Raw genomic sequence first — 22,171 nt, 5'->3', positions numbered from 1 at the left:
TATCCACTGTGCCACCTAGCCGCCCTCAAGTCCTATTATTTTTAACTTAATGATATATCTAGTGTAGTCCCCCTTCTCTAAGTCTGATGATGCAGCCTTCCTGGTTCAGACCCTCATCACTTTAAGCCCGGACTATTGCAATAGCCAGATGGTGAGTCTGCCAGCCTCAACTCTCTCCCCACTCCAGTCTAGTCTCCATTCAGCTGTCAAATTGATTTTCCTAAAATGCAGATTTGACCATCTCATTCTCCCATACAATAAACTCCAGCAGCTCCCTATTGTTTACAGAATAAAATCTAAAGTCCTCTATTTGGCAATCAAAGCCCTTCATAAACTGGCCCCTTCTCACCTTCCCAGTCATCTTAATCCTCCCTTTTATAATACCCTGCCATCCAATGACACTGGGCCACTTGCTATTCCTTGTATTCCATCTCCCATCTCCAGGCACTTCTTTTTGGAAACATTAAAACTTATTTTGAGGGCAGCTAGGTGGCATAGTGGATAGAGCACCGGCCCTGGATTCAGGAGGACCTGAGTTCAAATCCGGACTCAGACACTTGACACTTATCAGCTGTGTGACCCTGGGCAAGTCACTTAACCCTCATTGCCCTGCCAAAAAAAAAAAAACAAAAAAAACCCTTACTTTGTTTTATTCCTGGTACCACTACACAATTGACAGAGCAACTCACCTGATGTAATGAAAAGAAAAAGGAAAGACAAAGCTAAAACAAATAAAAGACCTCCGGGATGCACATCTAATTGCCACTACATCAAATTAATCAATAGCTGCACATTTTGCAAACTGAGGCTGTGACAGTTCTGAACAAGAAGGGTTTCCCATTCGAGCTGCAGTAACTTTTCTGACTGTGGATCATCATTCCTTTTGTGGCAGATTTTTACAGTTCCTCTAATGCATTGGGGATAACTGACTCAAAGTAACCTGCAGCGTTCCTGATGGCTCCTCATTCCCTCTCCTGCTGAGAAATGCAGCCCTCTTCCATTGAGTTTTTGGAACCTTCTCCTACCATATCTGCCTTTTCTACCGCCAGATCCATAACCACCACCATAAGGACTGCCTGAGTCCCTTCCACCAAAACTGCTTCCTTTCATGGGTTCATAATTTGATTGCTGCTGCCCACTATAATTTCCACAACCATTAAGTTCCCACTTCCAACATAGTTACTACACCAAAATTTCCTCCTTCATTATAACCATCATATCCTCTACCTCCACCATTCCTATCTATATCTACCACCTTGGTTTCTGTATCCAGGTCCACCACTGCCACCATAACACCCTCTCCTAATATAGCCAAGGCCACATCCATAGTTGCCACCATTTCCCCCAAATCCATCATATACACTATCTCTACCTCCATAATTGCCTTTTCCACTGTAAAGAATTGTTATTTGAGGGTTTTATGCCTCAGCTCGCACTGGCCTGGGGCTCCGCAAACCGCACGGTGCTCCACCCACTGGTTGTAGCCGTTGCCAGGGCTCTGGCACCTCACATCATCACCACTCCCTGACACCTACATGGGCCTGGCAAAATTATAATGATTGGAAGCCTAGTGAGGGCAGTCATGTGACTGTCAGAGCGGCCATCCCATTGGCTGGGGCTGTGTGGGGTGTTTCTAGGTTTAGGGGAGGAGAATTGGGCATTCTAGGTGGAAGCTGAAAAGCGACAGGCCTTCTGCTGCCTATTTTCAGCTGATTCCTGGGCAGTGGTATTTTTTTCAGGTATTATAATTTCCCTTTTCCCATTTTTTTTCCTTTCCCTTGACCGTACTGATCCTGTTTGTATTTTTTTCTTTAAGTTTGTTCTTGTTAAAATAAATCCTGTTCTGTTTTGAGGGAGGCTGCCGGTCTCCTTCCTTGCCCCAATATTGCGGCGAGCCGCTTAGCTAGCACTCCCCAATTAAAAATTGGTCCCCACACCACCAAAGTTTCCAAGATAGCCAAAGTTTCCTCCACCGCCTCTGAAGTTTTCTGCTCAAGCCATACATTTGCCTAGGCCACCTCCACAACCTCTTTGTGATCCAGGTAACTATCTCTTGTTCTTAAAGGGCCTTTTTTCACATCACAGTTATGCCTATTAATAGTATGATATTTCTGAAGAACAATTTTGTCAACCGTATCATGAGCATCAAAAGATACAAAAGCAAATCCTCTCTTCTTTCCACTCTGTCAGTATTCCATAACTTCTATAGTTTTGACCCTGCCATACTTTTCTTTTCTTTTTTTTTTTGGCGGGGCAGTGGGGGTTAAGTGACTTGCCCAGGGTCACACAGCTAGTAGGTGTCAAGTGTCTGAGGCCGGATTTGAACTCAGGTACTCCTGAATCCAGGGCCAGTGCTTTATCCACTGCACCACCTAGCCGCCCCACCCTGCCATACTTTTCAAAGTAGTCTCTTAAATTATATTCTTCTATATCTTCTTTAATACCATCAACAAATTTTTTTCTTCACGGTTAGATGTGTGCCAGATTTTACAGAGTCCTCTCTAGAAACAGCTCTCTTTGGTGGGCACTACATACCCATCAACCTTATGTGGCTGAGCACACATTGCTGCATTTTCCTCTTCTACACAAAAACAAGTCACGAAGCCAAAGCCTGGAACATTTTGTTTGGGGATCTCTCATCACTACACAATCTGTGAAAAATGACCCATTTTTCAAATTGTTCTTTTAAACTAGCATCCATAGTTTCAAAACTCAAACCATCAACAAGCAATTTTCTCAACTGCTCTGGTTCCTTTGGATCATGACCCTTTTACCTCCATCTTGAGACCAAACTCACTGCCTCCAACTCGGGTTCAATATGGGACCCTCCAGTCACTTTCACTGGCTGTGCCCCCCCATGCCTGGAAGGCTTTCCCTCCTAACTTTCAATTCCTAGCTTACCCACCTTCTTCTATGTCTCACCTAAAGTCCTACTTTCTGCAAGAACTTTTTCACAGTCCTCCTTAATTTTAGTACCTTCCTTTCGAGATTGTCACCCTAATCTATCCCACATATATCTTGCTTAAACAGTTGTTTGCACGTTGTCTCCCCAATCAGATTGTGAACTGCTCAAGATCAAGAACTGTTTTTTAAAGCCTTTCTTTATATCTCCAACATTTAGCACTTAGTCCTGTGTCAGGCACATAGTAGGTGCTTAATAAATGCTAGCTAACTGAATGACTTTCTGACCCTAGAAGTAACAGGGAGCCACTAAAATTTACTAAGCAGAGAAATAACATCATCAGACTTTCACTTTAGAATTATCACTCTGGCAAACTGTTGCTGTTGTTGTTGTTGGTGGTGGTGGTGGTCCTTCATTCTCAAAGAAGACCTTGACAGATGTCAATATTTGTAATGAATTGGATTTAAGTGAGGCAGAGCTGTACAAAGTCACCAGCCTCACTCTCTCCTCCAGAGCCATCTGGGTCCAGTGCTAAGATATACATCAGGATGACTAGAGATGGCCCCAGATGTTTAAGGCAATTGGGGTTAAGTGACTTACTTAGGGTCACACAGCTAGTAAGTGTCTGAGGTCACATTTGAACTCAGGTCTTCCCAAGTTCAGGGTCAGTGCTCTATTCACTTCGCCACCTAGCTACCCCAACTCTGGCAACTATGAATTAGAAAAAGGAGAGACCTGAGGCAGGGAGACCAATTAGGAAACTACTGCAGTAGTCCAGTGAAGAAGTGAGTTAGGGTGGTACCCATATGAGTGGAGAGGACACAAGATGCAAGAGGTACATGGAGGAAGAATCAGCAAGATTTGGCAACTGGTCAGAGGTGGGGAAGTGAGGTTAAATGAAGAGTTGAGGATGATTCCAAGGTTGGGAACCTAAATGACTAGAACAATGGTGGAACCCTCAAGAAAAATATACAAACTTGGAAGAGGGGTGGCTTGGAACATTAGGTGGGTACCAGGGCAGTAGGTTTGGGTGGGTAGCAACACTTTTGTGATAGCAAAGAACTAGAAACATCCTGGGTGCCCATCAAGGGGGAAATGATTAAACAAACTGCACTATGTGGAAATAATGGAATTTTATTGTGCTGTAAGAAATGACTAATAAAAGGAATTCTGGAGAAGCAGGAACAATTCATATGGATTGGAACAGAGGGAAAAAACAATGGAGAACAATATGCACACTACCTAAAGTACTGAAAACAGAAAGAAAGCCAAAAGGAGGCCAAACTCTGGGCAACTGTCAAAACTAATGTTGGTCTTAGAGAAGAGATAGTGACTGGGGAGCCCGCCTCTCCTCAGAGGGCTGCCAGGATAGCAAGTCAAATGTTTGTGAGTCACTGTCACCGGAGGCTTTGTTTTCACCTGACTGTTTTCTTTGTTATAAAGGGGAGGGAGTAGCTCTGGCAGTGGAGAAGTGGGGCCCAGAAGGGAGTATGATGAAAAACAAGAACACCAATGAACAATTTCTTTTTCTTTTTTTTTGTTTGTTTGTTTTTGTGAGGCAATTAGGGTTAAGTGACTTACCAAGGGTCACACAGTTAGTAAGTGTCAAGTGTCTGAGGCCAGATTTGAACTCAGGTCCTCCTGACTCCAGGGCCGGTGCTCTATCCCCTGCACTACCTAGCTGCCCTGAACATTTATTTTTCAATGAGAGAATGTCTGCAAAGCACAACATTAGCTGAGAAAAGCTGTGTCTGTATCAGCTGCCTCTACAGGAGTCACGTATAATCACAAGGGCCTTAGAAATGGGTTTGGCTTCATTATTTGGACCAAGTTTTGTATGATACTAGATATTCTGAGTGAATGTTGTTACCTCACAGCATAGTGGGACATCAGGGCTGGGAGGGCCCTTAGAACACAGGCTGTCAGAGCTGGGAAGAGTCCTTAGAACATAGGCTATGATCTAGAACTTTGAACAAATTGTCAGAGCTGGGAACATAGAATACAATAATGTCAGAGAGAGACCTTTGAATACAAAATGTCAGTGCTGGGAGAGGTTTGAGTATTCCATATATGGGTTCCAGAGGGGACTGTGGAATACTGATTGTCAAAACTGGAAAAGACCCTAAAGGCTCCTCACTCCAACAGTTAAAGCTACAAAAACTGAGGCCTAGAGAGACAAAATAACTTACGCATTGTGGGTCACACAGTAGTTCATATCCAAGCCAGGCCAAGAACCCAGATCTACTGACTGCTACAACATAGTTGATCTGTGAGTTTTCTCCTTGACTCCTAGGAGATATTAATAGTAAAATAAACAAATGAGTGAATGAATGAATAAATGAATGAATGAATGAATGAATGAATGAATAAGTAAATGAATGAATGAATAATGATAACAATGTTAGTGAAGGATGATCGTGAATCTCCCCTTCTATAGAATTTGAAATTTGCTACTTACTTGCCTCATATCAGCCCTGAGAAGTAAGAAGTATGAAAATGGGGGCATCAGGTCTAGAATCAGGAAGACCTGAGTTCAAAAACAGCCTCAGATACTTACTAGCTGTGTGACCCTGGGTAAGTCACTTGACCTGTTTGCCTCAGTTTCCTCATCTGTAAAATGAACCAGAGACAAACCACTCCTGTATTTTTACCAGGAAGACACAAAATGGGGTCATGAAGAGTCAGACATGACTGAAAAAATGATTGAACAACAACAACTTTGAGACTAACAAAGAAGAGAACTAAAAGTATCATGGACTTGACAATTCAGTAGATGCTTAAACATCTCTTAAATGCCAGTCACTGTGCCAGGTGATAGGGACATCAAAGCAAACCAAAAGCATAAGACCTTTATGTTTCTGGGAGCAAGAAAAAGGGTACAACTAGTACAAAAATAAGCATACTATAAGACAAATTTAGGAAAAGTTTGAGTACTAGCAAGTGAGGAAATCAAGGCTGGCTTCCTGGTAGAGGAGGCAGGTTTGTGAATTGGAGGCAAGGGAGAAGTGAATTTCCCCCACTGAGAGAAGCTTGTGTGAATGCAGAGGTTGGAGACATAATATCAAGTCTGGGGAAGGGTCAATAGCCTAACTTAACTAGGATGTTAAATAGTATAAAATAAGACTGGGTTGGCCAATAGAATCCCAATTTTTGAAGGCCTTAAATGCCAAAATGAAGAGTTCATATTTATCCTATGGGTAATGGGAAGCCAATGAGACTCTAGAGCAAGGGAATAACCTAGACCATCCCATCCCTTAGGAAGATCCCTTTGGCAGCCATGATGATGACTAATGCCCCAGTCCCTGCCCTATGCAATAGCAGACAATGTGAGGCAAATCTAAGTGCACTTAGCACAGTCCCTGGCATATAGTAGATGCTTAATAAATGTTTATTGACTGACTGACTAATGAAAATCCCAGCAGCAGCACAGAAGTTCCTTGAAGGCAGGGATTTGTTGTTGTTTTTGTCTTTCTATCTTTCGCCTCTGCATAAAAGTTAAATAAGGAAACCAGATACTGCTTTGCCATCGTAATCCTTTTCCAATCTTAAACCAGCTTTTCACCTTATTTGTTTAACTTATATGCAGAACGCATCATATGAAATGTGAGGCTTGACCAATCAAAAGTTGGAATTAAGGTTGCCAGGAGGAATATTAACCATCTCAGATATGGGGATACCACTCTGAATGCAGAAAGTGAAGAAAAATTTAAAAGTCCCTTGGTGAGGGTGAAAGAAGAGAGTAGAAAAGCTGCCTTGAAATTTAACATTTAAAAAAACTAAGCTCTTGGCAACCGGTCCCATCCCTTCCTAGCAAATAAAGGAAGAGGAAATGGAAGCAGTGTCAGATTTTATATTCTTGGGCTCAAAGATCACTGCAGACGGTGACACAGACATGAAATTAAAAGACGCTCACTCCTTAGAAGGAAAGTTCTGGCAAATCTGGACAGCTGACTAAAGAGCAGAGACATCAGCTTGCCAACAAAGGTCCATAGAGTCAAAGGTGTGGTTATTCCTGTAGTAACGTATGGCTGTGAGAGTTGGACTTCAACACTTTCAAATTATGGTCTGGAAAAGACTTTTGAGAGTCCCTTAGACAGCAGGGAGATCAAATCGGTCAATACTTAAATAACTTACTTCAGACTACTCATTGGAAGGACAAATGCTGAAGCTTAAATACTTTGGCCACATAATGAGAAGACGGTACTTGTTGGAAATGACCCTGATGTTGGGAAAGATTGAAGGCAAATGGAAAAAGGGGATGACAGAGGATGAGATGGATGAATAGTGTCCTGGAAACAGTGGACATGAACTTAGATACACTTGGAGAGACAGTGGAGGATAAATGAGCCTGATATGTGATGGTCCATGGGGTCACAAAGAGTCAGACGTGGCTGAATAACTGAATGACTCAATAACAACAATGCCTTTAGCCTAGTATAGTACTCAGTCAGATAGATCTGCCATTTCAGGGACACCAGTATTTGTAGGTAACAATAGTAATAGTAATAATAATTGCTAGTATTTATATAGCACTTTCACAGTTTGCATAGGGCTTTATCTACATTATCTCATTTGTGAAAAAGGTACCATTATTACTGTTCTCATTTATAGATAATAATAATAATAATATCTAGCATTTATAGAGTGCTTTAAGGTTCACAAATCACTTTACATGTATTATTTCACCCTCACAACAATCCTGGGAGGTAGTTGTTCTCATTAACCTATTTACAAATAAGGAAACTGAGGCTGAGAGAGATTATAGGATTTTTTTCCAGGGCTACACAGCTAGTATGTGTCTAAGGCAAGATTCGAACTCAGGTCTCCTGACTCTCTCCATTCAGGGCTCTATTCAACATGCCACCCAGATATATCATCACAGGTGCCTGGTGATTGTTTGTCAAGTTGAACTGAATTGAAAATTGTAGTCAGAATCATTCCTCAGCCAAACTCTTCATCGACAAACTGCTTTCTTCCACAGTACATGGATATGAGTAAAACCCTCAGCAGCCTAATGAACATCAAGGATATGTCAGGACACGTATCCATGAAATACCTTTCTTCCAAGGAGCGAGAAAAGGTCACCCAACTTCGGCTGAGGGACCTAGACCTGGTGTTTGATAAGATCAGCCAACTCAAAAACCGGCTGGAGCGGAAAGAGGAGCTTCTGAGAGAATATGAGAAAGATAATGAGGCCCTCAGGTACCCTAAACGTTTCTTACAAACTTCCCCAAAGTTCTGTCCCTTCTCTGGGGCGGGGGGGGGGGAACACACGGGTGAACACCCACATGCAACAACTAGAATACAAGCAATTAGACCATCTTGGTGCTGGGTAAAAAATGAGAGATCACTTGCAATGCTGAATGAATACAGTAAGATAGATATTGGCCTGCTGTTTTCTGCAGTGCCAGTTTGGATCCCAGCTCTCCCTGAGGTGGGCATCCCCTCCACTGCCTAGCCTCATCCTGAATCTCTCCTCTATCTATGCCCTACCTTAAATATTCCATTTGAAAGACTGTAAATGACTTGAAGACAGGGACTATGCTATTTTCATCCTTGTCCCCCACCCACCCACCAATGACACCTAGCATCACTCCTGGCTTATTAAATGTGTGCTGGTAACCTCTGTTGGACCATGGACCCCTTCTCTTGATAACATTTTAAAATAATTTCAGTAAGAGGCTGCTGAAAATAAAGGTGTATTTTTCTCCATTCAAGTTTATGAACTTTCTTAAATCTTTCCAAAGTACTACCAACAGGACTGTAGGTTAAGAATACCTGTGATAATGATCTAGTCAACAAGCTAGAAGACCCATCCTGCCTCTTTAAATACCTTAGGAAGACTAGCGCAACTCTAGAGTGGCCATCATTTACCAACTCACTTCCTTTTCTAATCAGTCAATCACTAGGCATTTATTAAATTTCTACTGTGCCAAGGACAGCCATAGACACCCTTAATAATTAGCCTTCTATACCACTTCTCATGCATAAGCCATACCTTGTAATCTACTTATCCCAACCATTCATGATGGTAATCTTCTATTCTCAACTCCCCAAAGACTATTGACCTCCTGGATAGACTTGGGGGCTCTTATGGGAAAAAAAGGCCAAAATGATCTTCAAAAGAAAATTGAATAGAATGTTCAGCACCACAAAGTTAAATGCAAACTGAGTCTGGGCAGCCCAGCTCATCACAGTGGGTCATAGGGCAGAAGAGGTCAAAGTTTGAGGGACTGCCAGAGGGAGGACCTTAGAGAATGACAGGCCTACTGGAGGAACCTTAAAACATTAAGAGTTAAAAAGGACCATAGAACCCAGAAGATGAAATCTGGGTGGGACCTCATGGTATAGAACTTAAGATCTAGGAGGAGAACCAGGACACCCTTTAGAACTTGGAATGTCAGTGGTGGGAGGAATCTTCAGGCATAGAAAAGCAGAACAGAAGGAAACCTAGAATAGAAAATGACAGAACTGGGAGAGACCTAAGAACAAAAACATTTGAACCTGTGATCTCACTGGTAAGGGGAACTCCAGGGAGCAGATCAGTCATTCACCTGTAATTGAGTGTCTGTTGCCTGGGGCCCTGAGACTTAGGTGACTCATCCAGAGATCATAGTATCATAGTTCTAGAGAGGGAAGGGACCTTGGAGTCTAACCTCCCCACTTTAAATATGAGGAAACAGAGAGGGATCACCTGTCAAATGTCACACAGGTTGTAAGTAATAATAATAATAATAACTATTATTATATAATGCTTACTATACCCAGGTTATAAGTAATAATAATAATATTTATATAATGCTTACTTTGCTCACTTACTAAGCATCTTACAACTATTATCTCATTTGGTCCTTACAACAATCCTAGGAGGTAGGTGTGGTTATTATCTCCATTTTACAGGTGGGGAAACTGAGGCAAGCACAAGTGGATTTTGTTGTTGTTGTTTCAAGTGACTTGCCTAGGGTCACACAGCTAGTAATTGTTTAAGGCTGGATTTGAAAACTCAGGTCTTCCTGACTCCAGGCCCAGAGCTCTATCCACTATACTACCTAGCAGCCCCATAATAATAAACTAGATAATAGCAAGGATTTGAACCCAGGTATTCTGGTTTTAATTCCAGTGGTTTTACACACTGTTCTTCTCTGCCTCCATATAGCTAGTCTTTGTCAGAGGTAGGATTCAGACCCTGAATTTCCAGCCTCTAAGGTCAAACCTAAATTCTTAGCTAAGTGGCTAGACCACTGATCTTGGAGTCAGGAAGACATGAGTTCAAATCTAACCTCAGGTACTGAGTAGCTAAGCTGTATGACCCCACACAAGTCACTTAACCTCTCTGTGCCTCAGTTTCCTCATCTAGAAAATGAGGATAATCCATTAACAGCATCTGTCTCCAGGGTTGTTGTGAGGATCAAATGAGATAATAATTGTAAAGCACTATCACAGTGCCTGGCACATAGTAGGCACTCTATAAATGCCTATTTCCTTCAACTCTGCCTTATTAGAGGATCAGATTCTGAGGCAGTTAATGGAATGTTGTTTTTTCCTTGCTTAAGAATATGTTACAGATTTGTTGTTGTTGTTGTTGTTGTTACCACCCTAGTCCCCTGTTCGTTATGAAACCATTCAGTAGGTCCTGTGTCACAACATACAGAGAGCTTCCTGGGAGGGCACTGGGGACATTATGACCACAGGAGGGTAGAAAAAAAGAATCCTTGTTTCTCTCTTTGGCCAGGCAGAGTAAAGTGCCCCTGCAGATGTACCAGGCACAGGTGAGTAAACTAGAAGATGAAATCTACAAGGAGGCAGAAGAAAAAGCTCTGCTGAAGGAAGCCCTGGAAAGGACCGAGCAGCAGCTCAACCTGGAGAAGAAGATGAACCGCTCCATCAAGCAGCAGAAGGTCAGTGGAGAATACCTCTATCATATTTAGAAAGAATCTGAGTACCTGGATTCAAATTCTGCCTCTGACACTTAACTGCCCTTCAGTGACCGTAAACATATCACATGATCTTCCTACTGTAAAATTGTTGTTGCTGTTGTTGTTGTTGTTGTTTGTTCTTCATTCTCCAAAAAGACCAATGACATATTGACTTGCAAGTGAATAGGATTTAAGTGAAGCAGAGCTGTGGAGTCATCAGCCTCACTACTCCACAGTTATTGGAGTCCAATGGCAAGATGTAGGGGAGACCTTGGCTTTTTTAAGCGAAAGTCTTTCTCAGGTCTTAGTTTTCCGAGACAACACCCATTCAATAGTTAAAGGATAGGTAAGAAATGAAGCAAAAGATGCCTAGTTTGTCTTCATAAAAAGAATCAGTCTGGGAGGGGAAGACCCTCAGAGTTAATGACAAGGTTGAGCTAAATGGCTTCTAAAGTAACTTCCAGCTCTACTTATGATCCTATGACTTGGGTTCAAGTCCTGGTTCTCCTACCTTTGGGGTCTTCAGCCAGACCCTTCCCCAGTCAGAACCTTTGTCTTCTCCATCAAATGAGGCTGGTGGGTGGTAGTTGATGCCTCAAGTCCTCATAGTGTTAAGCCTTATGAACTATGTGACCTTTGGCAAGGTCCTTCCCCCTGTATCTCCCCACCCCTAATCACCACTGAGCCTCAGTTCCACCATCTGTAAATTGAGGCTTTGGGACTGGATATTCCCTTCTAGTCCTGGCATTATCTGAACCTAAGAAGTAAAACCTCTAGGGTGCTCAATAACACCTCCCCTTGCCCTACCCCATGCTGCTTAAGAACCAGGTCCAGGGACATTAAGAGATGTTTGTCCCACAGTGTGTGGGAGCTGGTTCATTTCCTGCCTTACAAAGTATAGCAATATGTCCAAAAGATGCTCCTCCCTCCCCTGCTGCCTCTTCCAAATTGCCTGGTCATGTGTAGCCTTATCAAGAGACAGTTTCCTGAAGGTGGATATACAGTTCTATTATTTAGATCAGGGATTCTTCACTTAAGGTCCATGGATAGATTTAAACATGATCATGAATTTGGATGGGGGTGGATCCCATCATTATTTTCATTCATCTCTAACAGAAATTTAGAATTTCCTTTAATTAAGAATATAGGCAACAACCCACAATTGTATGACCAAGACCTGGGACTGTCACCAATAGAAATCACAACTGTTTCATATACTACAGTTGCGATATCTCAACATATCATGGACACCCATCACTACTTCAGAATTACTGTAATTATTATCCCTGTCATGAGATCTCACTTGATCAAAGTCTTCCTGGCTACAGACTATATTTTAATATGATCAGTTTTCTTTATAAGCCTTTAAATTTCATTTTACGCATTTAAAAGAGTGATTCTATTTAAAAAAGGAACTATTCTAAGAAGGGTCCAGAGGTTTCACTAAACATGGCCAGAGGGGTCCAGTGAACAAACAAGGTAAAAAAAACTCTAGCCCCAGATTTATTCAATCAATCAATCAATAAGCATTTATTAAACACTTGCTTTGCGCCAAAGTTAAGAGACAAAGATAAAAATTAAATGGTCCATCCCCTTAGGGAACTAACTTTGGGAGAAAACATGTACTATGGGTAGGTATGGATCAGATATAGATACATGGTGATTTGGCAGGGAAGACACTAGTATCACAGGGGCTCAATCGATGCCTCATTCAGAAAGTCGAACTTGAACTGAAACTTGAAACAAAATAGGGACCCTGAGAGATGGAGATGAGAAAGAAGGGAGCACACCTAGGTTGTAGGGAGCATCTTATGCAAAAGTATGGTGTCAGGAGATGAAGTTTCTTGTAGGAGACACTCTGGCTAGTCTACAGTGTGCATAGAGGAACATAAAGTGCAATGAGCCAGGAAAGGTAGATAGAGGCTGGGTAGTGAAGAACATTAAATGCCAAGTAGTTTATATTTGATCTTAGGAGTAATAGGGAGCCACTGGAGTTTACTGAGTAGAGTAGTGCCATAGAAATGTTAGCTAGTCTTATTAATAAGCTTGAAAGTGCTAGAGAATCTATCAACAAGCATTCACTGGGGTTATGTGTAATGCTCCAATATCATTTAACAGGTTGGTATTTCTCACGTATCAATTAATATTAATTATTTATTAATCAATTATATCAATTCATATCATCAGCTTTAATAAATGGATATTGATTGAGAAGGTAAGACAGTGATTAAAGTATAACATCTCCCAAAAACATCTGGGACACACTCTTAGAGCTGGGAGTGTCACAACTGGGAATGTTAGGGGTGGGATGGACTTTAGGAGGGGAAGAAGAAAAGGAACATTTATTTAGTGCTTACTATGTGCCAGGCACTGTGCTAAGTGCTTTACAAATATCTCATTTGAACCTCACAAAAACCCTGCAAGGGAGGTGCTGTTATTATCTCCATTTTACATTTGAGAGACACTGAGGCAAACAAGTTAAGTGACTTGCCCAGGATGACTTGCCCAGAGTCACTTAACTAGTAAGTGTCTGATGCTAGATTTGAACTCAAGTCCTCCTGACTCCATAGTAGACCTGGGAAGGATCCGAGCATTCCTTATACCCATCCTGCTTCCCCAGGGGTGTCTCTGAGGTAAGCCTGACCTCTTCAGTAAGCATTTGGGTTAGTCAGTTTCTAGCCGCATCAAGCTAGTTTCAAACAATATTCATAAATAAGGTTTTCTGAAAAATATAACAAAATATTTCCCTACACTCTGCCTCCCTTTCCTTCTTATCTAGCCGAGCTCCTGAAAGAAAGTGACTACAAAAGTGTCCAAATGTTTCTTTGTTGTTGATTTCTGTGCATTCAGAATGATCTCCTAATGTTATGTCAGAGGCTGGGATGGTATCTGAACTGTCTAGAGTGGCAGTCGTGTGAGATAGTGGGTAAAAAGCTATCCTTAGACCCAGGAAGACTTGGGTTCAAATCCCACCAGTGACACCTGCCAGTTTGGACTGATAGGGTTGCCTGGCAACTCTCTAAATCCACTCATACTGGCTGCTGTCTGATCTGCACTGGTGAGGAGAGTGTCCATTCTGGGAGTTCCACTGAAATAACAGATCCAGTAAAAATTGGTGATAATGATAATAGTTCAGGGACGTTGAGAGGTGTTTGCTCCACAGTGTGGGAGCTGGCTCATTTCCTGCCTTAGGGAGTGTAGAGATATATCCAACGTTTAGTGATGGTGATAGTGGTGGTGGTGACGAGAGTATAATAAGAGATCCCAAATTTCAGTACAAAAGCTCAGAGTACCTTCTACCCAGAGGTATGCTGGAGCCATCTCCTAACTGTTGGAAGCCACTTGTTAAATTTTCATTGTGAGCATTTATACCTCAGGTCTTGATTTATTATTTTATTGGTTATCTAGATTATTACAAACAATTGTGAAAATATGAATAGTGCACATTAACCTTAAAAGTATGTCTTCAGGGGCAGCTAGGTGGCACAGTGGATAAAACACCTGCCCTGGATTCAGGAGGACCTGAGTTCAAATCCGGCCTCAGACACTTGACACTTACTAGCTGTGTGACCCTGGGCAAGTCACTTAACCCTCATTGCCCTGGAAAACAAAAAGTATATCCTGCCTTTTCAGACATCCATACGTTAAACATTTGGCAGCATATGCCTGCCTCTACCTCCCCTCTGGGGAGGCTTCTAGGAAAGAGCATGTATCTTTGTGTAGCTAAAAATGAGATGTGGTCCGCATCGCAGATGTAAGTGGGCAGGTGGATGAGCCTGATGACCACCAGGGCAAACTCCTTCTCCTCCTCACATCCCAGAATATCCCAAGAGGTTCAAAGATATGTTAAGGGCAGACACAGATTGGGTAACACTGATCCAACTCTTATTTTCACCCAGGAACGGTTAGAGGAACAGGAGCAGAAGAACTCAAAGGAAATACCTCCTTTCATCTGTGTATCGAAAGAGAGGCATGAACGGGTAAGATGACTATGAATGGACTACATGGATCTAGATCCTAAAGAACAGCATCGTCCCTTTTAGACTATTGGTTACATGGAGGTAAAAACCCAGTGTACCCTCCTGAGTCAAGGAAGGAGCAGGGAGAGAAAGACCTTCCTGGGAGGACCAGGGGGAAGGATCATAGATTTAGAGTTTGAAGGGACCCTGGAGGTCATAGAGCCTCAGTGCCCTCATTTTAGAGATGAGGAAACTGAGGCATAAAGTGTAACCACTTTAAAAAAAAAAAAAGTAAAGTGACCAGGGTCATATAACTGATGTCTAAGGCAGAATTTGAACTTATGTCTTCCTGACTCCGAGTTCAATCCTCAATATCTACTATGCCACCTGAATTCAAATCAACCTACTTTAGACAAGGAACTGTGTTAACTTCCGGGGAGGCATATGCAACAGTCCCTGCCTTTAATCCTACATGCGCACAGATAAGTAAATATAAAGGATGTACAAATTGTTGTTCAGTCATTTTCAGTTGTGTCCATCTCTTTGTGACTTCATTTGGGGTTTTCTTTGCAAAGATACTGGAGTGGTTTGTCATTTCCTTCTCCAGCTCATTTTACAGAAAAGGAAACTGAGGCAAACAGGGTAAAGTGACTTACACAGCTAGTAAGGATCTGAAGTCAAATTTGAACCCAGGTCTTTCTGGCTCCAAGCTCAGCACTCTATCCATTGCACCACCTAGCAAGTAATACAAAGTAAATTCAAGAGGAAATAAAAATAACACAAGAGACTCAGAAAGGATTTCAAGAACAAGAGAGCACTTGGACTTAGCTTGAAGAAAACTGAATGGAAAGGCCACAAGCCCAGAAATGAATAAAAGGGTGAAGTAGGTCAGAGGGATAGAAATGGCAATAATTATATGTATTACTGTTGTTGCTGCTGTTATTTCTACAGTGGTTTACTAAGCTTTTTCCCACACAATAACCCTATAAGGCAGATAGTACCATTATTATTCTGCCCACTTTGCAGATGAGGACACTGGGGCTGGAGGGGGGGCAGTTAAGTAATATGCCCAATCTAATTTTGGAACTGGCACTTATGTGTATACATTGTGATAGGCTAGTATCTGATAAAGTTTAAGGTCCTTGGGCCTTTTTTTTTTTTTTTGCTTTTGTCATTGTAACCCCTTCCCTCCCCCACCCCCAGCAATAATAGATGCTTATTGGGGGCAGCTAGGTGGCATGGTGGATAGAACACTGGCCCTGGATTCAGGAGGACCTGAGTTCAAATCCAGCCTCAGACACTTGATATGGACTAGCTGTGTGACCCTGGGCAAGTCACTTAACCCCTATTGCCTTACCAAAAACAAAACAAAACAAAACAAAAATGTTTAGTGATTGACTTGAACCTAGGACAATGGACTCTAAACCCAATGAATGTTTTCTTCTCCCAGAAGTTAGAGGGGAGAGAGAGAAACAGTGGGAGGAGAGAGAAGGACAGCAGCGCAGCAGCTGTGAACGGAGCCACCTTTGGCCCCAGGAGGAAGGCCTCTGAAACCCTTCCAATTCTAGATCTATAAGCCCAGGATGGGAACATGTGAAATAATAGATCGAGTGCCTCCCAACTGCTAGTAGAACTGGGCAAACCCAGCATTTTTCAGAATATCTTTGACTTGTAAACTACACACCAATTTCACAAGTACAAGATGGGGGAGATGGCAATTCATCTAAAAAAAGATCCAGGGTTCTAGATGGACTGCAAGCACAATATGAGGCAGGACCAGAATAGCGCAACTACAAAAGCCTTTGAGATTTTAGGAGACATTAAAGGGGGCCTGGCTTCTTTGAATACTGATGTGATGGTCTTCTACCTGAGTCAGAACATTTCTGGAGTATTGTTGAGAGCCAATGTTTTAGAAGCAGCATTGCTAAATGAAAGAATGGCAAAAGGAAGTCAACCAGGATAGTGAAGGGCTCTGAAGTCAAGCCACAAATGGGTCAGTTGAAGGAACTGGCCCTATCTGGAAAAAGCAAAGCCTTTGGGGAGATCATGAACTGTCTTCAAGTATTCGAAGCATTTTTTTTTTCATGTGCGAGAGATTTGACTTGTTCTCTTTGGCCCCAGAGGGCAGAATTAGGTGCAGTGCTAGGAATTTAGGTGTAAGAGGGAAAATTTTCTGATAACTAGAGCTGTCCAAGATGGGATGAACTGCCTCTACAGGTAATGAGTTTCTCATCCATGGAGGTCTTCAAGAACAGACTGTATCTCCTTCTCAAGTGAGAGGCAGCAGAAAGAGCTCTGAATTTAGAGTGAGGGTTCCTGAAGTCAAATCCCATCTTTGCCACTTACTACCTGCAGGACTTTGGGCAAGCTCTGAGCCTCAGTTTCCTCCCCTGAAACAAGGTGGTTGGACTAAAGAGCCTCTAAGGTGTTGTCTTGTGTGTGCGGTAGAAGGAATGAATTCTTGTCCAGGTGTGAGTTAGAGCAGAGGGCCTCTGAGGGCCTTGATTCTAGCTCTGGGGTTCCAGGCTTGAAAAATACTGTTGTTCTCCTTGGTGTGACTCTTCTCCTTCCCTGTTCTTCTCTCCCCCCCCTCACCCCACAAAAAAGTAGGGGATGGGGGCAGCTAGATGGCGCAGTGGTTAAAGCACCGGCCCTGGAGTCAGGAGTACCTGAGTTCAAATCCGGCCTCAGACACTTGACACTTACTAGCTATGTGACCCTGGGCAAGTCACTTAACCCCCATTGCCTGCAAAAAGAAAAAAAAAAAAAGAAAAAATATTGGGGCAGCTAGGTGGTGCAGTGGATAGAGCGCTGGCCCTGGAGTCAGGAGTACCTGAGTTCAAATCCGGCCTCAGACACTTAACACTTACTAGCTGTGTGACCCTGGGCAAGTCACTTAACCCCAATTGCCTCACTAAAAAAAAAAAAAAAGTAGGGGATGGTTATTTGAGGAAAGCAGGAATATAATTCAATGATGATTAAGTAAGCCTAGCTCCTTTGCTGGACAGCGATCAGAAGCGGCCCTCAGCTAAGCCCAGACTTCTGCTAAAACCTTCTTCCATGTGGTTTTTTTATGGTTGTGGTATGTGTGTATGTGTGGTGTGAGTGTTTGTATGTATGTGTGTATGTGTGTTTGTTTGCGTGGGGGGGGGGGTTTCCTAGAAAACAATTTCTTTCTCATGACCAAAGTCCCATAATCTTTCTAAATAAGACTTGCTTGAAGGAAACACTTCCTGCCAGGGAGCGATGTCCAAGAAAAGAATGAACTACCCCAGAAGGAAAGGGGGGAGGGGCTCCCTACTCCTGGAGGTTGTCGAGAGAGGGCTGGAAATGGCTCCTCTTGGCTCCTGTAGAGAGGATTCTTAGTGAGGTATGGATTGCACTAGCTGGACTCTGAGTTCCCTTCCCCCTTGGAAATTCAGTGAAATATTTCTACCCAGTGGGGGGCTACAGGACCCAGAGAATCCCCTCCAGGATTTCCACTCTCCAGGTAGCTTGAAACTGGGCGGGAGCAGCAGAGATCTGACAGGAATGTTTGCAAAACAGTGGGATCCTCCAAAACAAACCGTTTCTTTAAAAAATGTTCTTCATTTTATTCTTCAGTTCATTATTTTCTCTCCCTCCCACCCTCACCTGCTGAATCTTTTTATAAAAGTTGTTTTATTTTTAATTTATGGGATAAAATAAGCATTCCCAGGGCGGCTAGGTGGCGGAGTAGATAGAGCACCAGCCCTGGATTCAGGAGTACCTGAGTTCAAATCCAGCCTCAGACACTTGACACTTACTAGCTGTGTGACCCTGGGCAAGTCACTTAACCCCAATTGCCTCACTAAAATAAAACAAACAAACAAACAAACAAAAATAAGCATTCCCATGACATAGTAAAATAAAAAAGATGATTGCATACAAAACCGCAAATCTACTATGTACAACCTGCTATTCCTTTGAAATATACAACAAAGTCAACATGTAAATTTCTTTTTTCCCCCTTTTTTTCTTCCCTTCCTCCACCCCACCCTAAAGATAGTCACTATTGGACACAAATAGGTATATACATACATATGTACATATGTATGTAAATATACACACATATACATATATATGTAAAGTGATATTTATTATCCCACTCTCAGCCTCTGAATCTTTTTTTTTTTTAAGGTAAATAAAACTCTTGGAAGAAAGATGCTAGCCAAGCAAATCGAGCATTGGCTGCCTCTATTGCTTCACCGAAGTGATCAAAATAACCATTTCCTTTTAGGGAACTTGGGGCAGTGAAACAAGAACTGACTTTGCAACCAGAGCAAATATGTGGGCCATTGGGAGAGCGCCCAAAGGGAATATTTGCTTAGACAAAAGTTTTGTTCGGTGCAAAGCTCTAGATTCAGTCACTGATTTAAAGATGTCCTAGATGAACCTTCCTGCATACACTGGCCCTACAGGCAAACATCACGGCTGTTGCCGCCTCTGGAGCCTACTGGTGTCTGGGTACTCCCAAACCCACAGCCTGGCAGCCACTTGATAGAGACAAGGCTGTGCTTCTTGATAATAAGGGCTGGTGCCCAAGTGGGCTCTGCAGTAGTGTCTTGGGGGAAGGTCGGCAGATACTCGGTAAGCAAGAATGAGGAAGAAGAAGACGTGGCAGGCAGGTGCAAGGGAGGGGAGAAGGAGAAGGAGGAGTTGGAGAAGGAAGGCCTCAGGGCCCTTGCAGTGTCTGTGCTTTTAGGTATTCTGGGACTTGGGTCTGAGCAGATGGGTGCTGCCCAAGGACAGCCTCCCACTCCCTACAGGCTCCTCTAGACCAGGAGCTGCCCCTGCCCTGGAGATGGCTACCAGAGAAGCCCTGTCTACAAAAGAACTTCCAGCTGACCCATTCAGTAATCTCTTTTTTTTTTTTTTTAGGGCAATGGGGGTTAAGTGACTTGCCCAGGGTCACACAGCCAGCAAGTGTCAAGTGTCTGAGGTAGGATTTGAACTCAGGTACTCCTGAATCCAGGGCCGGTGCTCTATCCACTGCGACACCTAGCTGCCCCTCAGTAATCTCTTTTACAGACCTGTATTCACTTTTCAGAGAATGTCAGAGCTGGGACGCACCTTTGAGTATAGAATGTCAAAGTTAAAATGGGCTTCAGAACACAATGTCAGAACCAGAAGGACCCTTAGAACACAGAGTGTCAGAGCTGGGAGGGTCCTTGGAACAGAGAATGTCAGGGCCTCCTTTAGAAAGGTTTTACAGGTGAACACACTTGAGTGATCAGCTCTAGCTTCTTCTTAGGGTAATAAGTGGCTTTGTGGCCTTTTCAGGAAGAGGAAGGCCTGGTTCAAGCCCTGTCTCTGACACACAGTGACTATGTGACTGTGGGCATTTCACCTCTCAGTGATCTAGGTCAATGGTGTCAAACTCAATAAGAAACAACAATCAACCAAGGGTACATAAGGATCCCTGGGGCCCCATTTTGTCTTAGAAAACCACATATTAAGATCATCTATGGGGGCAGCTAGGTGGTGCAGCGGATGAAGCTCAGGCCCTGGATCCAGGAGTACCTGAGTTCAAATCCGACCTCAGACACTTGACCCTTACTAGCTGTGTGACCCTGAGCAAGTCACTTAACCCTCATTGCCCTGCCAAAAAAAAAAAAAAAAGATCATCTATGTTTTATCACATTTTTATTTATTTCGTTAAGTATTTCCCAATTTCATTTCAATCTGGTTTGGGCTGCACTCAGAACACCGTGCCTGACGTCTAGCCATCTCTCAGACTAGAAGCTGCAGCTAAGTGTCTGCCGGCATTGACAGAGGGGACTTCCTCCTCTAGGGATTCTCCTCACTGTTAATAAAAAATCGATGGGTCTAGTCCCCAGGTCAGGGAGGTAAGTAAAAGTAGCTGCTAAGTGTTACTGGTGTTCTTTCTGTTTTTCAGAAGCCGGTATATGCTGAAATGTTGAAGAACAGAGTCACCAAGTCACCTACTATGGTGAGTTAGAGTCTGATCACCTATGAGAAAAAAGGTGGTACATCCCCGCCAACCCAAACAGGCTATTCATGGGATGGCAGAGACAAGAGTGAGCCAGCACACTCCTAGAGGGCATTTCCCAGAAAGCTCTTTCTTTCTTTCGTTTTTGTTGTTGTTGTTGTTGTTGTTGGGGTTTTTTTTGTTTTTGTTTTTTTGGTGGGGCAATGAGGGTTAAGTGACTTGCACAGGGTCAAGTGTAAGTGTCAAGTGTCTAAGGACTGATTTGAACTCAGGTCCTCCTGAATCCAGGGCCACTGTGGTCTCCAGGTCTTTCTTTCTAAACAATACTCAGGGTTCCCAAATGTCAAATATCAGGGTTTTTAGACTCAAAAGACGCTTGGCAGATCATCTAATCCAACCACTTCATTTTGCATTTGAGGAAACAGAGACCCAGAGAGTGAGGCCACATAGATAATAAGAAGAACTGAATTTGAATCCAGATCGTTGGACTCTGCAGCAGTGTTCTCTCTCTCTCCACTATAATAGGCTGCCTTTCTCTGATAGAATCAAAGAACACCGGAGTTGTAAAGGAAGCTACAAAGTTATCGACTTGCTGCCCCCTCCTTTACCCCAGGCTTCTTTTTACAGAAAGAGGAAACAAAAGTGATTTGTATAAGAATAATCAGTAATGCTTATAGGATCATAAGTTTGAAGATGGAAGGGACCTTAGAGGCCATGGAGTCCAATACCCCTATTTTACAGATGGGAAAACTGAGGTTTGTTGGTGGCAAAGTGAGTTTCCCAAGGTCTCACAGCTGCCTACTCCCTACCCAGTATCTAAGAGAAGGACTTGAAATAAGATCTTCTAGATTCCAAGACTGGAACAAAAAATCTTGGGATTGAATCCAACCTCTTTATTTTATAATTGAGGAAACTGAGACCCAGAGAGGAATGACTTAACCAAGAGGACATAGCCAGTACATGGCAGAATCAGGATTTGAACTCAGGGCCTGTGGCTCCTTCCATCTTCCCACACTGCCTTGCCCCTAACATACAGGCCCTCCACAAGGCCATGGCGTATAATGGTGCCCTTTCGGCCAAGCATGGTGAGATCCTGATGTTCTAGGAATCTCCTTATCTCATCTGGCCAGGCTAGAGCAGCTTCTGGGGGCCAATGTTTCAAAAGCACATCAGTCATCATCTATTGCATAACCCTCCATCTTCATCTGGTCTTGGTCCAAACCTGAAGCAGCCTGCCAATTTCCATCTGCCTCTGTCTCTCACATGTGTGTAGATGGATGGATGGCTCACACCACACTTGCAAAAGGGTAGAAAGACTGGGGAAGGGACCTCAGCCAAGAGCCTGTCTCTCCACACACTCACACTTCAATGCAATGGTGTTTTTGGCGAAGAAGGCTTTTCCTACTTTAAGTCCTAACAACTT

General features: G+C 42.9%; 1 protein-coding gene and 1 pseudogene across 1 annotated transcript in view; one reads left to right on the top strand and one right to left on the bottom strand.

Moving 5' to 3' along the window:
* The window catches only part of FHAD1 (forkhead associated phosphopeptide binding domain 1), a 185,129-nt gene that overhangs the window by 157,923 nt on the left and 5,035 nt on the right, over positions 1-22,171 (top strand). The window contains exons 26-29 of the mRNA XM_043996552.1: positions 7,884-8,104; positions 10,635-10,800; positions 14,718-14,798; positions 20,695-20,748. Of these exons, the coding sequence (XP_043852487.1) occupies positions 7,884-8,104; positions 10,635-10,800; positions 14,718-14,798; positions 20,695-20,748 (522 nt within the window). The remainder of the gene's footprint in view (positions 1-7,883; positions 8,105-10,634; positions 10,801-14,717; positions 14,799-20,694; positions 20,749-22,171) is intronic.
* On the bottom strand, positions 931-2,764 carry LOC122746218 (annotated as a pseudogene).

The sequence above is a fragment of the Dromiciops gliroides genome, chromosome 3 (genome assembly GCF_019393635.1).
Source record: "Dromiciops gliroides isolate mDroGli1 chromosome 3, mDroGli1.pri, whole genome shotgun sequence".
Taxonomy (NCBI): domain Eukaryota; kingdom Metazoa; phylum Chordata; class Mammalia; order Microbiotheria; family Microbiotheriidae; genus Dromiciops; species Dromiciops gliroides.
Note: the sequence above shows the minus strand (reverse complement) of the source record. Positions and strands in the feature narration are given on the sequence as shown.